Raw genomic sequence first — 17,340 nt, 5'->3', positions numbered from 1 at the left:
GTTAACTGTAACTAAAGCTGCTACCAGCCACTCTTTCTCCAGGGAAGAAAACACACAGGTGGTAGAGATTGGCATCTACTTTCCCAGATTCCTAGCAGGAAAGAAAATTCAGCATGAGTTAGACATACACACCTAAATAAATGAAGATAAGTTATTTCAACCCTTCTCACCCTCAGGTACTCCAGTTATTCTGAGCCAAAACCATGTTTTTTGTGGTGTGGTTTTTTTTTTTTTTAATCAGGCTAGCACATGTATGGTCTTCTGTGACTATATACTCTGTTTCTGAACCAGGATCCCTCATAGGAGTTTTGATAAATGCAGCCTTTCACCATGATTTTTAAATTCTGCCAGAAGCAGAAGTGAGGTACTTCTCAACTGAGGAAATGCAAACAGCAACCAACGAAAGAGCAATTAGAAGTACCACTGGGAGAATAAGGTACAAGAAGGAAGTGGTACTGGAAAAGTAGTAACCCTAAGATAGCAGGGTTGAAGGAAAGTAGCAATGAGCTTGTGGGTTTGAAGGCGAAAGCTCTGGGACGTGGGATCTGAGCTTTGGGGCAGATGGCACTTTGAGGCACAAAGGAGTTACCTACCTGGGGTCTTCAATTATGGCTCTTACCAGGAACCTGGTTTGTGAGCAGAGATATTTTCAGAACTGCTGGGTAACCCTCCCATACACTCTCTTTTTTGCTGTTGAAATATGTCAGCCTTGAGATGAACATCTAACATAATACATTCATATTTTAAGAAGTGAGGACACAAATATTAACATCACACTGAAGCAATGATGACTGATACGGTCTCACATTGTACAGTGGACCTGCCAACAAATATTAATAAACAAACCTGTATTCATGTAGTATTCATTCGATTCTAGTATACATTCAAAACATTCTGTCTTAACAATGCTCGTCCTTAACCAGTGTTACTGTTCCAGAAAAGTAAACCTGTGACACCAGGAGAATTTGAAGATAATTGGTTGTATCTGGACACCATGTTTTCTCATACTCACCTAATGCAAGAAAATCGTAGCTTCTCTGCAGTCAAAGGTGTCACAATATTATAAGCCTACAGTAAGAAATCAAGCTGCTAACATACTCCCTTTAAGCTGCTATTCTAATTTAATTTAATGAGTCACATACATTTGAAATCAAGCAAATCCATAAGACTGTATTCTAAGCATGCTGGTTTCTTGCTGTAGATCACTAGCCAGTGTATTGCAAAGCCAGTATTAAATTTTGGGTGGCTGTACAGAGACGTGTAAGTTGTGGGTTTAAAGACAACTCTCATGAACAGATGAAAACCCTAAGTAACTGAAGCCGCAAGTTCATCCCCTTTGCACTCCAGTGTCTTCAGCTTCACATAATACCACAAAACTGATACTCCAATCAATCACTGACTACTTTTAGTATGATAGACCTTAACAATCCACATGTCGACATTTCTTCTGTAGTGTCTGCACAGTACCTTTCAGATGAAAGAACTGTAAGTAAAAAAGCTTTACTACACTTACAGGTCCAGCTGTTAAATTTATACTGATCAGGAAGCTCAGTAACATACACTATATCAAAAGACCCAACAGAATGCCGCTTCTTCACTGTGAAAAGATGGCAACGGGTATGTTGTGTCTTCCCCCACTTCATTTGAGCTCCAGACACAATAAATAATGAACAATTTTGCAAAGCAACTCTGAGTAGCTAAACTGAGACCTCCTTTTAACTTCCCCGGAGTCTCTCTTCCTCAAATTCATAAAGCCTCAGTTGCTATAATCTGCACCAAATCCATCCCACCCAGGATCAATCCTGAAGCGTAACACATTAACCCCAAGACATGTTAGCATATCCGGTGTGCTGACTCTGTGGCTTTTTCAAAACCAGGGACAGCCCTGTGTAAACCACAGGCTAGCAATTTGCCAGGCAGGCAACACCAATATAATCTCACTGTATCTGTTTTATAAACACGTTCAGGTGTTGGGCTATCAGGCTTTGCTGCACTGCACAGCTGTTCCACAGCACACACCAGCTGCACTTACTCCCTCTTCACAGAACTCCAGCTGCAGGATCCTAAGCCTTTCTACTCCTAGTAACAAAGACAAGGCCCTAAAAATGGAAAATAAAACGTCCTGTTTCTTCACGAGTGACCCAAAGGGAAGTCCTCTTTCCTCTGAATTTTGTGCATGAATGATCAAACAACAAATACTTCAACTTTACATTTTGTCTGCTGTTGTCTCCTCCTGTATTAACTACAGTTATGGGATTATAAACTATATACAAAATTATGAGTTAGGATGACAACTTTCAAAGGTGCTCAAATAATTCTTTCTACACTTCAAAGGGGTTTGCACATCCCACTCTTCAGCCCCTTTGACAGCCTATGTATATTCATACACAGGTAGGCTCAACACCAGAGGCACTCCAAGTGCATCCGTGTAGGAATCCTCTAGATGGTAATTCTTCCATGGTAACAGTAAAGCTGGTGCTGCCCACAACGAGCCATCCAGAGAAGCAGCCCAACTTCAAACTACTGACTCGGCTTTGACAGTCTGGAAGCCTGGTTTTATAGATCCATACCTCTGCAGAGAAAGCTCCAATGTCAAGAATGCAGCAAGACAGAGGCCCTGCATTTCGATTTGTTCATTACAACTATAGGAAAGCGTCCCCACAGTAAAGTGGTTGCAGAATAAAAACACAAAAAAAAAAAAACCAACTGAACCATAAACCCAATAGCCTGCAAAAGCTATGCTACAAGAAGGAAACATAAATGGGATTATAAGAATCTTTCTTTTTAAAAGGGAGAGTAAGAAAAGTGATTGACAGACAAGGAAGAAACTGCAAGACAGAAAGAAAGATATCTACAAAGTATTAGGCAGAAACCTTATTTCAGACCTCTAGGTCTCAGCCCCAGCCTCCCCTCTGTAAAAATGAGGATACTGATACCTCCATTGCAAAACTCTGAGATTAAAACCATAATGCTTGTGCCATACTTCTGGGTGACATGGAGGAATACTGTTTCTCCATCCATTATACTTCCTCTTAGGAATGCTCTGAAGATTATTATGGTCATGAGTCTCCAGACTCAGATATTTTGCTAATGAATTTCATTACTATCTGAGACAGACGAGATCTATGTGTTACTATGTGTCAATCTAAAACAGACAAAGGCCTCTTCTGGAACCACTGATATAAAAGACGACTGGATTATTCATTTTACAAGAAGATTTTATACCTGAGTTACAAGTGAATGCCCATCATTTCCCATTACTGACATCCTCATTTGTTTGAGGGAATTACATGAATGGAAATTAAGGCAAAATCTATGGAAGAGAGAGGAGATAATGTGTTACATCACAAGTAGATGCAGGACAATGAACTATGTAAAAACTTGTCTTACTAGTTCACAGCATGCAAGATTATAATGAAGTTATTACACATTATCTCATGGCTCACTAAAACTTCAGACCATAAAATAATCAGGATCAGGAACGCTTTGTGCACTGTGAAAACTAATTCACCAACCTCACCTGTTACCACAAACACTAAGGAAAACCAAGCAATACTGATGACAATAATTTTTATGTTGTGACCTGTTATGACATTTTTAAACTTTTATTTAAATAAAGCCTGCTGCAAATACCATCTTCCTTATTTGCGTAATCTGTTCTATTACAAAGTGGCTTCACTTTGTTGACTGTCCACCTTATTTACATGTTCCTTGGTTTGGCACACTACTTAAGCTTCAGCCTCTTTCTCTGCTGACTCATGAATAAAAGCACTCTCCCTTAACTACTCTTAGACAACTACTGCTTCCCCAAAGGCCATCAAATACATTTTTAAAAGTTGCAATAATATGCCATTTATTTCTTTTGCATGCTTCTGTTCTGAGAAGCATAGATTTGTATTTTGTTAGGCGTTTTCTGTGGCTTTTGCGTGTCACTTCTCTCTTCATAGGTCCAAAGCCTCTCTAGATCTTACGTTGTAGTTTATGATCTTATTATCCAGAAGTGAGATAATAAGTTTTCTTGTTTTACAGCATAAACTCCTCCAGGAAGAAACTATGAATTTTCTGTCTCTGCACAGCATCACACATTGTGAGTGTTATCAAAGATAAAGTAATAATTCCTACAGTCAGAACTGTCACCCTGCCAGAATGTAGGCATCCACACTCTGAAGAAGGTTTCAGCACTTTACTCCTGTCTTCCTGGGGATATCACTAGCATCAAGTACATTTTCATAGTAGCATAAAATGTCTCCACGACTTCACATTATTTGCATCGTAAAGTTGTGTAACCATGCATAAAGCTTATATACAGGGGTTCTGCAGACCAGCACACTGCTGCTGGGAAGCAGATTTTACTTGCTAGTCTGCAAATAGGGCGCAGGGCTGATTCACAGTTGCTGGAAGAACTGCAAACTTTTTGGCAGTTCTACAAAACATTTGGCCTGTAATTTGTCTTACTGGTCACTGCCACAAGTACGCCCAGGACCCAAACAGAAGAAGCCCATACAGGCCAGTGGGAAATTGCTGTAGGGAGAAGAGGCTTGACCAGAGCTGCCCCATTTCTCAGTCTGCCTGCCTCCCATTTCAATCAGATACTTTTTTTGACCTCAGTCTTCCAGGAACAGCAGAAAGACAAAAATACATTCTCACACTTCACATCTGATATTAAATCTCATTTTTAAAAAACTGTAAACTTTGGATTACACTAAAGATTTTGAAAGCTTTATAGTATTAATAACACTGATACAGCAAAACTTGCTTGGCTGGAGAGTGTATACATTTTAAACCAAATATAACAGTTGGAACTTGTTAGAGCCTGTCAGTTTGCTGTCCAGAGTACATTCAAACGAGGCTAGAGATCAGTTTCATTTTATTTGTTCAAATATCCAGTGTTTACTATTGCTTTATAATGAAGTATCAGTCACAAAAAAATAAAAATGTTAAGGGCTTGGATTTTTTTTTTAAACTTTAAAAATGCTCTGAACAATATCACTTGCAAGAAAACACGTACATACCAAACTGAAGAGAACACTCATTGGTCAGAACATGCAGTTTGACCAACAAATTCACAATGCGTTTGTGAGTGCATTGTGAACTCTTAATAAACAGTTTAGAAGGTAAGCTTACTATGGATATCACGCTGACATAACCCGATGATAAGACAGCTGGGTAATACTTGCAAAAGACAGCTGAACCAGGAGCCTAAATTTTTCATGTGACATCCACATATCTGAAAATTTTACAATAGGCCTCAATTCTGAGAAATATATAAAGCACAATATTAAACATACAAGGAATTCAATTGATGGTGATGTAACTACCCATCTCCCTAACTCAGCTAGTAGCACAGAGGAATCACTATGTATGCAACTAAATGGTACACATACTTTCAACAGTTTTAGCAACAGGGAAGACCACTGAAAGAAATTCCCTTTAAAATCAATATAGGAACATCAGCTTTGAATTGGTGTGCAAGACAACTTATGCCCTGTCTGCCCGCCAGTCAGGGCAGCCTGTGTACGGCACACACCACAGACTTAAACTTCTTTTGTGTTTGTTTAAGGTGTATCGTTTTTTGCTTACTCACACATCTACTTAACAATAAAACCAACACTGAAAAGCTTCTGCTTCTTGCACTGCACTGGGCTCTGACAAACAGAGATCAGCTGTACCTGATCTATTTTTTCTGCCACACTACTGTTGTACTGTGAGTATCTTTCAGAAGAGGACGGGGACCCCACAGTCCTACTAAATGATATATACATGAAGGTAACATGATATCCCCTACCCAAAGCATCTTGCAACAAACAGGCAAAGAGGACACAAAGAACTGAGCGTGAACTGGCAAAGAAAGAGCACCTAAAGAGATCACAGGAACTTGTCTAGGTCGTGGTGTCTGGGCTGCTAATGCACCACGGAACTGTTAAAAATGAGTTTAGCTGAATTTGTATTTTAAAACATTTACATGGCCTTATAAAAAAATGCATATGCAAAGTTACTTCCTAAATATGACCACTAAACAAATGTTATTTTTAAAGTAATGGAATTTACTATATATATGAAAAAATAAATAATGCATTGCATAAAGGTCACCAGAAAGAGCTACAAGATTTCATTCTTTAGGTGAAAAGCACTGTCGCTTGCCTCTGATGCAATGGGTAAGACTTGTACAAAATCAGTACAAGAGGTTAGTAAAACTCTTCTCTTTCCTTCTCTCAGAGCCTTGACATGGCTCTGAGAACTCACTGGCACAAAGCGTAAAGATGTGGAATGAAACTTAACAAAGCTTATCTCAGCCCAGTGACATTAGTACATAAGGTTAACCCTATATAGTGTGTCTGTATTTGATTATTGTACTGGTAGTGTTCTAACCCAGTTACTGATAAAGAAAAAAGCTCAAATATAATGATACAGTTAATACCAGCTTTCATATAATTATACAGAAAAATCCTGTAGTTCCCTAAAAGTCGGTGATCCCAAACATTCTTAAACCTATATGGGATACTCAGAAATAGTTAGTAATTTGGGAACCATAGACTGGATCATAAGGGCTGTCCCTCTAAACCTGTTAGCTCCTTAAGAAGAAACACCACATCATGCAAAGCAACAGGATCTCCAAAAATCTTCAGCAAAATTTCCACTATTGTCTCTCCCCTTCAGATTTTGAGTTAGGGACACAAAGCAAAGCTGAACTGATAGGCTGCTGCAAGCTACCTGCAGCCTTTCACGCTGGTAAGCATTTCCCTGTTATTTCTTTTGGCTTCCCTAATCTGTTCTTTTTGACTTGTGTTTGGGCTGTAATTTTTTTAAGACAGAAACCATAATTTGGCTTTACCTAAAATAAAAATACCAAACAATAGTAGGTATTTTCTGTGATTAGGAGTCCCTGGAAAACCCAACAGTCAGCACCAACTAAAGTTTTACAACAGTGTTCCCATTGCTTGGGAAAGTCCAGTTTTCAGGGATAGATCATGCTCCTTCAACATGCCACTGACGGCTAAAACCAGAGCATTTTACCTGAAGTTCAAAGCTACCATATTACACTTCTTCCTCCAACCACTTCTGCCGTATAACTAACTGGAAACTCAGTGCATCACTTCTGATTGAATATAACTGCTCCGACAGCCACCAGCCTGATTAGTTAGTTCCCTGCTGCTTGCTGAGAAGCACATTGGGGACACGTGAGAGCACATGGGAGAGCGGCTGGGCAAATCCCATAGAGCTTCACATACTGAAGATGCTTCTGAGTCCTACTGACACCAGGAGCTCACTGGTCCACCAGAGTGACAAGAAGGGGGAAGGAGCTGGAATAACAGAAATATGGATATATGGGAAGTAGTAACAAGAAAAATGAAAGAAAAGTTAAAATAGAGAATCAGGACCTGAGGACAAGCTCATAGCAGTGGATTAAGGAAAAAAGAAGTGGGCCATGAGGTCAAATGTTCAAGAGGCAGCAAGGCACTATGGGGTCACAAGGAAGAAAAAGGCAAGGAAACTCAGAGGAAAAGAAAAGGAAAAGTAAGATTCCTCAATAAATCCAACTAGAACCATGTAAGAAAGAGAACAAAGCAGACACAGCATGAGTAACCTTTAGCCTGTCCTCTTCCAACACATTTTCAGGCATCGTTTTTAAAGACCATGGATCAAGCTCACCTTGAAATAAAGGGAAGTTGACAGATGCCACAAAGACTTATGCAATGAGTAAATATGGTCCCAGCAAGAAAAGTGTACTTGCAATAGGTCTCTGTAGAGATCTATAGCAGGGCATTTCATTCACGTAGCCTGCTAGCACTGCCAACATCAAAATCTTATGCAATCCTGTAAAGGTCACCCTATCATTTCTTGACCATCTTGAAGACAGAACAGATAGAAAATGGAGAACTGGCAGCATGAAGACTGAAGAGATGATAAAGAGGAAAGAAAAAGAAGAAGAAAACACTACTGCCTTGCCGGCTTTTAATCTGTGAAACAAAGCAAAGCAATTCCAACCGTTTCCACATCACCTATGCTGAGTATGCATCAGTCTTCCCTTCATGTCTCCACCACCATTGCACCTACTTCACTGCTACCACATCACTATCTTAAGATACTTATAAACATTAACATTGACAAAGGCATATATTTTTAATGACATTAAAAAGGCCAATGTACTGAAGAATGAAGAGTTCTAAAATGGGTAACAAAACCTGGTCCCCCATGGTAAGAGGCTTGTTACGTATTACACTGTAAAGTACTGAAAGACACTAAGTTGCACACCCTAAGTATTAAGTTTGCTACTCTTCATTTAAGATACAGAGATACAATGGGGGCTCGCTGTTCAAACAATGCAGACATGAAATTTATTTGGTAACATCTAGCCATTATTCACACTTTTTTGTTCCTGCCTGTGATGAAATTGCCCAGCAGGACACCAGAAACAACCAAAATTATTCTATTGTCTGGAACAATTAAATCAGCTCAAGTTAGCTGATATAAGGCAGAAATGGCTGCCTGCAAGCCTCCCATGGAATCAAACTTTGCCTTATTCATCCTAAAAGTAATGGTCTGTCTTTACTTCTGTTCTTCAACAATTCAAGCCCTACAGAGTTCAGTGGGGGAAAAATTCTTAGAAACGTGTAGCTTTTCTCTAACACTGCTTCCAATAAAATAAACGTTAAAATTCCTGTTACATTTAATGGGAACATGCCAGTATCACTAAATTTTTTAGCTGTGCTATTCAGAAATATGTGAAATCCTGGCTTCTGTAACTTCTGCTAAATCACAGCAATGATAATTCAAGATTTTTTAACTCTTAGAGGAATGTGAGAGGACACGCAGAAATCAACTTTACTTTGAGCTACTGACTGTGAATAATGATCAGAGTAGGTAATAATTCTGCAGATGTTCTTTCATCATATTCATTTGCATTTTGCTTTACTAAAATATAGGGCAAAGTACATAACTGCCATGAAAGTTACCCAATCTCTAGAATTATTTATTAGTTTTACAGTTGCAGTTTCATATTAATATTGCCGAATGTACTTTTTAAATCTTCTAGTGACTGCCCGCCAAATAGGAAAGCAGCTGTTTACAAACACAAGGTTAAAACTTTTTTTTAAAACTCAGCCTCTGTAATGACCGCTTTGCCCCCAAATGGTAGAAACCCCTGTAACTGCTATAATTTGCACAGCTCAAAAGGGCACGTGAAATATCCTCATTCTTCAAACCTTACTCTGTCTAGCTTGACAAAAGGGGTCGTTGGTTTGTTTGGTTTTTTTGGGGGGGGGGTGTCCCCAAAAATGGCAGTTTTCCAAGCTGTCTTTGTATTTCTGATCTTATTCCATATCCAGATAGTTCCAGCCCTACCTTTCTGTGCAGATGGAGGGAAAGTCTCTTCTCAGTCCTCTCTGACCACAGATTTCCCGTTACTTGCATACCCTATTGTTTCCATCCTCTCTTTCCATGAACTGTAGATGTCTTTCTCTTACAGTCCAATAACTGAGGTGAGGGAAAGGAGATTAAGACAGTACCAGGTAAAGCAGAACTGAATTCAACCATCCAATTCCAAGCAGAAAGGCCTCTTGCCTCATTTTTTTTTACTAACTCTATTCACAGCCTCCCTTCGAAATTTGAAAACCCCCTAAAAGTTCATTTAAATGGAAGTTTAGTTAGGGAGTGGAAACTAGTCAGACTTAGATGCCAAGTCCTACAATTCCAACTTAAATCAAATCCTCATTTCAGCAGTATTTAAAGAATTCTGGACAGGGAGAGCAGAGATTTCATTTTGATGGCTGAGCAAAGCCGAAAGCAGGCTTGCATGTGCAAGATTTGCAGAAGAATAATAAATCACTAAGAGTAAAATAAAAGTAAAGGATGTTATTAAATATTATTTCTTCTTGGTTTTCCCTTGGAACACAGGCCCCAGTTGAGAAAAGAATTTAAACACATGCCTGTATGAAATCCAGCGAACCCAGTGAGACCAGTGGTTTGCTCACAGCTATGAAGTTCTGCATGGTGTGTATGGAACCACCTAAGCTGGAATAAATACACGCACAGTCTAAAAACTGGCACAAGAAGGACATGTAGGAACTGTTTTCATCCCACTTGAGCATTTCTTGAAGTCCAGCTTTGAATTAATACCTATGAACTGGACTCTGTTACTGGTACCTTTGCTCTAACAGATACTTTCTACAGAGTTACGAAGAATTAGTTTCATGATGCAGAATTTCCTACCAGTATTAGTATTAGCAACAATAGGATGAGATTCTGATCAGTTCTGGGATCAAATCCTGACCTTCATGTATGATAATTCAGTGCTAAGTGAAACTCATGCTCTGCTACACACTTTTCATGCCCTGAGCATTTTTCTTCACATCTGAAGTGAGACTTCAAAAGCTATACACTGAGCAAAGCAGGCAAAAAAAAAAAACCAAAAAAAACCAAAAACACCAAAAAAACCCCAAACCCACCAGGTCAGTGAGAAACATATGACCTTCAACTAGTCAATTTGCCTATGCCAGCTCATCCCCATCTCCTATACGTGTAGCCTTCTGCTGTTGCCAAAAGGGCAGCTGGAATATGTGGGGCAGCAGCGACTATCCATTACCCTCCTCCAGCTTTCTCTCCATGCCTCATCTCTTCCTTTCCCCATTTCGCCCCTTCTATGTCCCTGCAGTAGCAACCACAGAGGCAGCTTTTTCACCCTCTATTGCCTCTCAGCAGGCTGGGAAGCACTGCAGGTAAGCAGGAGCTGTTAGGAGAGAGCATTTCTAGCAGGGAGTAGGAGTAGATTTATGCAGCTGTAGAAAGGGATTGATACGAGATAGTGGGTGAGCTGCATGGTGACTGTACCACATCCCCAGCAGAGAGGGAAAAGAGGAGGCACAGGAGGGAGACAGGCTGGGGGAGAAGGCAAGGAAGACCCCTACCTGTACAAAGTGCTCTCCAAAATCTCCCATCTCCTCTTGACAACCGCCCACCCTCACAATTACGTCAAGTCCCTCCGAAACCCTGCTGATACCCTGTGGCGCTCTCACTCTTGCCCCCCCAAACCTGACAGACCTTGCTCAGTGACAGCCTTGTCATGCAGAAATCTATCAAACAGGACAGAAATTTCATTTTCATTTCAACAAATACTCTTCTGATAACAATGCTTTTCAGCAGCCCATGAACTGCAGTTTAGATGAGATGTAAAGCTTTCACAAGCAAAGTCCTAGGCCTCTCAACACCATCAGCGCAGATAAATTCAGCCAGTAGATTAAAATAAAAAATGAAAATACGCTACATTCACACTCTGCTAGCCCAATGCCAACCTTCAGCAGTGTGTGGCAAAAGCAGAGGTTAACACACAGGGTGACCTGCAATAAAATCATGATTCCACACTCTGTCTGCCAGCTACAACAGATCACCTGCTGAGTGAAAGGAGTTCCCATTTCAGCAGCAGAAATGGCATTGGGAAAAAAACAAAACAAAAAAAAAACACCAAACAAACCCTCTGATAAGCATCTAAGTAGTCTTTCCAGTTAATTCAGTTTAGAGGCACTGGAAGGAGACAGTTCTACTTCTCACATCCATGGACAGCTCAGGGGACCAAGGCCTCAGAAGAGTTTTAATCCCTTCCCTGCTATTGCCTTTTGGGTGACATCTAGAGCTCCATCAACCTAGATGTCTAACTGTATGGACTCAAATTCAAGACAGATTTTTTCCAATAGGGAAGTTTCTTCAACAGTAAACTATACGCATGACATAAAAATACATAACTCAACAGTTCAACAAGTATGTAAAAGAGTGGACTTCTTCCCCATGTAATTTCCCATAACTCATCATCAACTTGTTATTGAGATATTACACTAATTCATAATAAACTGGCTTTATGCAATGGTGGCACAGTTGCATGACTAATTTCACATTGATAAAATGGAAATATGAAAGGATGCTTTTAAAAAAGTATAATGTTTTAAATTTAGATCTTAAGAAGCAGCACTGAAGAGAAAAAAAAAAGACAGTATGGAAGATATTTAGGACTAGCAAAGAAAAGCGCACTGAAATCTGTTGGGTTTTTTTTTTTCCTGACAGCATTAAGGATTTTTTTAAGACAGTAGAAGATTAAACTTGTTTCATTAACTTAAAAAGAGCTGTAAAATATTTTCAGTGGAAATAGAGGCTTTTCTTGCTAAACGTTGTGGTGCCCTGACTGATTTAGTGAGTTCTGCTACTGAGCCTGCAAAAGGATTTCTTAGGACAAAATAGGTTTTCTCGCATACTGCCGGGCTAATGGCTAAGACCCTTAGATGGAGTCTTTGGCATAGGTCCAATCACACTGATTTCATCTATCATCAGCTCTGGAAAGTGGACTTGAACTCAAACCCCGTACTACCAATCACCCAAACACATGAACATTGATCGTGCTAATTCACAGGAGTGCAACCACAAGGCTAAATATCAACGGAATTTTCCTTCCTGAACTCAATTCTGCTTATTAAAATGTAGCTGCATTACCCACTCAAGTGCAACATTTACATATGCCACACGTAAGAAAGCTAAAGACATACTTTATTATTACCTGAATTACCTAAAAAAATATAGCCACAGCTTTCATGCTATTAGTTTGTTTTTCAGTTAGAACTTGCACATTGTTTATTGTTCTGTGCTTCGTCTTTTTCAAAGTGTAAGTTCACCAACATCCTCTTGAATACTCTGTGCCATTCCATACAACATTTTAGGTGCTTACAGAAAAGCTTGTAATGTCATAAATCCAAAGCTCTCTTGAAAACTGCAGTGTAGCCATGACTAAAAAAATCTGCAAAACTAACACTTTTACTGTGCTATGTCTGTATTGATGCACCACTGGAAAAGCAGCCATCTTTTTAATTGTCACTATACCTTTTCTAGAAAACCAAACAAATATTTTAGACCAATCCTTAAAAAAAAAACAAACAAGTATATATTTTGTTTAAAAGCTCCCATCCAGTAAAATCTGAACCAATGTTTTAGGCCACAACTTTGATTTGTTTTTCTAATATATATATATACATTCAGGGAGTATACATATCATAAGGTTAAAAATCTTTTTTGCAACTGCTGAATTCTCTGTAGATAAAAGCAACCAGGATTTTGCATATTCATCTGACTTGTCCTAATACAATAGATGCTACCATGATTTCAAGATTTGTACTTGTTTATCACTAGTGTTTCTCCTGTAACCATGGCATCAGTATATAGCACAGGCTTAACAGTGAGAAAAATACCCAATATTTTCCTAAAAAACTCATCTCTTATTAAAAATACAAGGATTTGCACAATGGCAGAAGCCAATCAAAGTAGGCGAGCTGGCTAAAGCTGGTTTTTAAGCAAAAAAAACCCCAAAACATTATTTCTTTGCAAGTCTTTTTTGCATTTTGGACTTCCAACAACAACCTAGAAATGTATTACAGGATAAGTAACATAACCTTGACCCAGAGCAGATGTTATAAAACAAATACCGACATTTTCTTACAAAAATACATGCAGTATTATATAAGATCAAAAGTATTGAAGCTATTAATATATTGACAAGAGCTGTTCTCAGCACATGAGCATTTTCTCAAACTTACTTAAATAGTGACAGTCCAGTCCTGCAAGAACTGTTGCATCATTCTGAAGGCAGACAGGGGCAGCAGTGCAATTACATAGAACACACTCAACAAGTATGTGGAGCCCAGTTCAAACTTTCAGGGAAACCCTCTGAATGGCCTAAAAAGACTTCACAGTCTCCAAGAGTGTTTCTTAGGTTGCATTTATTTGATATTTCAGGCAGTAAGGAGGAGTGGGTTCCTGTCATTGCTGCTTTTAATTTGCGTGTTATAAAGTCAGGAGACAGCACTACAAAAATAACTGCCTTAAATGCCAAGACTGACATGAAGGAATTAGTCCTCTTATTAAACAGAAGAAACTGACTGTATCATACCAGCAGATCTTAGCCTAATGTTGTTTTAGGCCACGTGCATTTTTCTTGTACTGTGAAACACATTCACTTCATAGACGACTTCTCTTTTTCAGGTTTTAATATAGACTCCAGATACTTACTGGTGAGGATAGCAATAAATCTATTTACTTCACTATGGACTCTACAGAGATGTCATGGCCACAGGCCTTATTTTAACTCAGTGAAATCAGACAAAAAGACCCAGTGCAATTTTTTAAGAGTCAGTTCTCTGAAGGTCCCTATCTATTAACAATCTAGTAAATACACTTGCTATTACAATCACAGTCACACATTCAGTAAATGGGAAGATTTTGGAAAGGGTAAAGCACATTCCTACAAATACTTGCCTCCCCACCAATTCTAACTGTCATACCAGGAGGGTGGTGTACACCGTGTATTATATGTACTGCACAAACACAATCCAAACTAGGAGGATTTACAGCACAAAACAAGGCAAGTGATGCTTCAGAAGCTGCATTATATTGAGCTGGCCAGTTATGATCCACTGTCATGTCCTCAATTCTGTCACATCAACAGACAGCAAGCGTAGTCACGCCCTCGTCTCCTCCCACCCAGTGAATGCTGGACAGCAATGAATCCTGGCGCATTAAAACACAGCATTTGTCTGATTCAGCTATGTAGTTCCTCCCAGATCATGTTTACAATGGGCCTCGATCTGTTAAATTCCACTATTTATCCAGGCAATGTGTTCAGACGTTTGAGTTCACCTTAAAAATCAGAGCCAGGACATACCCCAGCACACCAGCCCTACCAAAATTCAAACTTGGCATCTCCAACTTGCAACGTCCTTCCAGATCTGGCGGCAAACTCACAACATGTACAATACACAAAAAGAACATATGAAATTATTATTCTTTCACTAAAAATCTGTGATGACATCCTCGTCCCAGTAGTCTCAAAGATGTAACCCCCCTTGATTTCAGGAAAGCCACAACTTGATTATCATTCAATCCAGGTAAAAGACATCTGCAATACTGCTGCATTTGTCTTTTCCTGATTTGGCAATTTTTCCTCTGCCTATCAGCCAGTTTTACCCTCCGAGCTTACTAATGTGTAGCTTTTATAGAGTATCAGAATAATCTAGATCCTAATTATCACAATGTAGCATACGTAAAGTGAAAAATATTTTAAAGTTGTAAACATAAAAAAGTTTTAACAGTAAAGTTATTGAGCAACTAATCAGCATAAATAGAGCCTAATTCTTTCACGCCTTTCCATCATTCTGACATCTCTTTATACCACTGCATTAAGTAAAGAAACCCCAAAGAATACATGAAACTCAGAGCTATTAACTCGCTATTTTTACTTTGGTCCTGGGTTCTTTGTATGTTTGCCAAAGATATATTTCCCTGGCTAGTATTCTTGACCACAACAAATAAACACTCAAAAAGATGAGCATACACATTTCAGATGGCTGGTCAAGCAGGGCACATTTAAAATGAGAAGACAGCTACTGTTGTTTTCTTATACATCTTATTTAAAGGATATACCACTTAACTGTTTAACTGCAGAAACATGAAATACTCATATCCACATTGCTGTGTTTCTTTTCGTGTTTGTCTGATTTTTCCATGTTAAATCACAGCACCTGAGGATGTCAGGCCAAGGGTTTTCCAGCTTTTTTGTACTACCACAGAGGCATGTTAGCCTCTGGGTCTTTAAGATGCTGTAGACGCTGTTAGACACGTTGCATATACAGCCAACAGAATTTGCCTGGTTAGGGCCAAAATCCACCAGGACCCTTTTATCAGTTGCAGGCATTTGAAGACGCACTGCATTAGCTCTGTGCATAAAGGTGTAGATCATCTGGGGGGAGGAAGGAGGAGCACCAGTGATGATGCAGTGAGCTTTCAAGTGACACGAAGACCCCAAAGTGTCTCGTATCAGAGGTCAGGTCTGGATTTTTAAGCTCGTCACTGCCAGACTGACCAAGAGCATTCACATCGAAATGGTGAACTCGGTCTAAACGCTAGATCTGGGTTTTGTGGTAATGTTCTGTATGGATGCATTTGGCTGGGGTTTTTCAAACACAATAAGATAACTAGACTTGTATTTATGTAACGTAATTTCAGAAGCTGAAGTGGTAATTATACATCTCTTACTTAGATTCAGCATATTTTTCTTTCCTCCCTTGCCTGTACACCACATGCATTAGATACACAGTAACCATGGCTATCTCAGTATAACAAAGCGTGGAAATAATGGAAAGCCTTCAGAGCCATTATATGGCCTTGGCAACCTAGCTCTGCAAGACAGATGTTGCATCCAGAGCCGTGCCACTAAAAATCGTATGTACGTGAATGTATCTACAGCGCAAACACTTACCCAGTCCTCGAAGTGGCGGCTCCCGTTCTGCAGCAAGTCCTCAAACTGTATAGTGCAGTTAGCTACAAAATCGTCGTACCCGATGGGGGCATCATGGAAAACAGCCATCTCTATCTTCCTGCCATTACAAACATCGGTGACAAATTCATCGTTCCAAGCAGGACTGTTGGTCTTTTGCTTGGTTGAGGTCTGCCCGATCCTGGAGTCGTCCACATTGAGGGCTATGTAAGGGTCCAGCAAAAAGGTCTGTGGCCTGGGACCCACTGCATGCCTCAGAGACCACGCCGTGGGTTTCAGATTCACCGCCTCGCATATCTTGATTTTCAGCAAGCCATTGAAAACCACCATGGCTGGATGGCTGCACTTTTCCCGGGATTGAACACTCGCACAACGCACTCGCACCGAGAGGGAGGGGAGGGAGGGAGGGAGGGGAGGGAGGGAAGGAGGGAGGGAGGGAGGTCTCGCCAATAAATAGGAGGGCAGGTCTGGGAGTGGGGGAGCGGGATACAGTGTGGGTCTCTTCGCCTCGCCGCTGCTGTTACCTTTGACTATTTAGCCTTTGCTCTTGCGACACCCAGTGAATACATTTATTTTCTTGCCCGTGTTTCTAACGGAAAACAAGGGAGGGGGGCCGCCGGGGAGGGGGAGGCGTCCGCGGCTGCAGAAACCCCCGAACGCGATCAAAACCCGAGCATAATCAATCCTTGGGGTGCGCAAGAGCCTTCTCCCTTCACCTAGACCATAATCCTGGATCAGTCTTTGCAGAGGAGGCAGAGCCGCGACCCCAGGCTCCCGCACACGCCGCTCCTGCCCGTGCGCCGCACAACAATACACACGCACGCACACACACAAATCAGAAACACCGGCCGACCCGCCAGCCCTGCCTACTGCACAGCCTCCTCCGCTCAGCAAACATCCACCCGGGGACCTTCCATCCGCGCCGCAGCCCGCAGCCGCCCGTCCTGCGCCGCCTCCTCCTCCTCCGCCGCCGCCGCCGCCAAGGCCAAGGACCCAGCGGAGCGACCCCCGCGCATCGGGGGGGTGGCGGGGGCGAC

The 17,340-nt window shown here is 40.6% G+C and overlaps 1 protein-coding gene across 1 annotated transcript in view; it reads right to left on the bottom strand.

Moving 5' to 3' along the window:
• PRKCE (protein kinase C epsilon) overlaps positions 1-17,098 on the bottom strand; it is a 298,381-nt gene extending 281,283 nt beyond the window's left edge. The window contains exon 1 of the mRNA XM_075089082.1: positions 16,286-17,098. Within this exon, the coding sequence (XP_074945183.1) occupies positions 16,286-16,633 (348 nt within the window). The 5' untranslated portion in view covers positions 16,634-17,098. The remainder of the gene's footprint in view (positions 1-16,285) is intronic.
• Positions 17,099-17,340: the final 242 nt, after the last annotated feature.

The sequence above is a fragment of the Phalacrocorax aristotelis genome, chromosome 3, assembly GCF_949628215.1.
Source record: "Phalacrocorax aristotelis chromosome 3, bGulAri2.1, whole genome shotgun sequence".
Lineage (NCBI taxonomy): Eukaryota > Metazoa > Chordata > Aves > Suliformes > Phalacrocoracidae > Phalacrocorax > Phalacrocorax aristotelis.
This window is presented reverse-complemented; position numbering and strand designations above follow the sequence as displayed.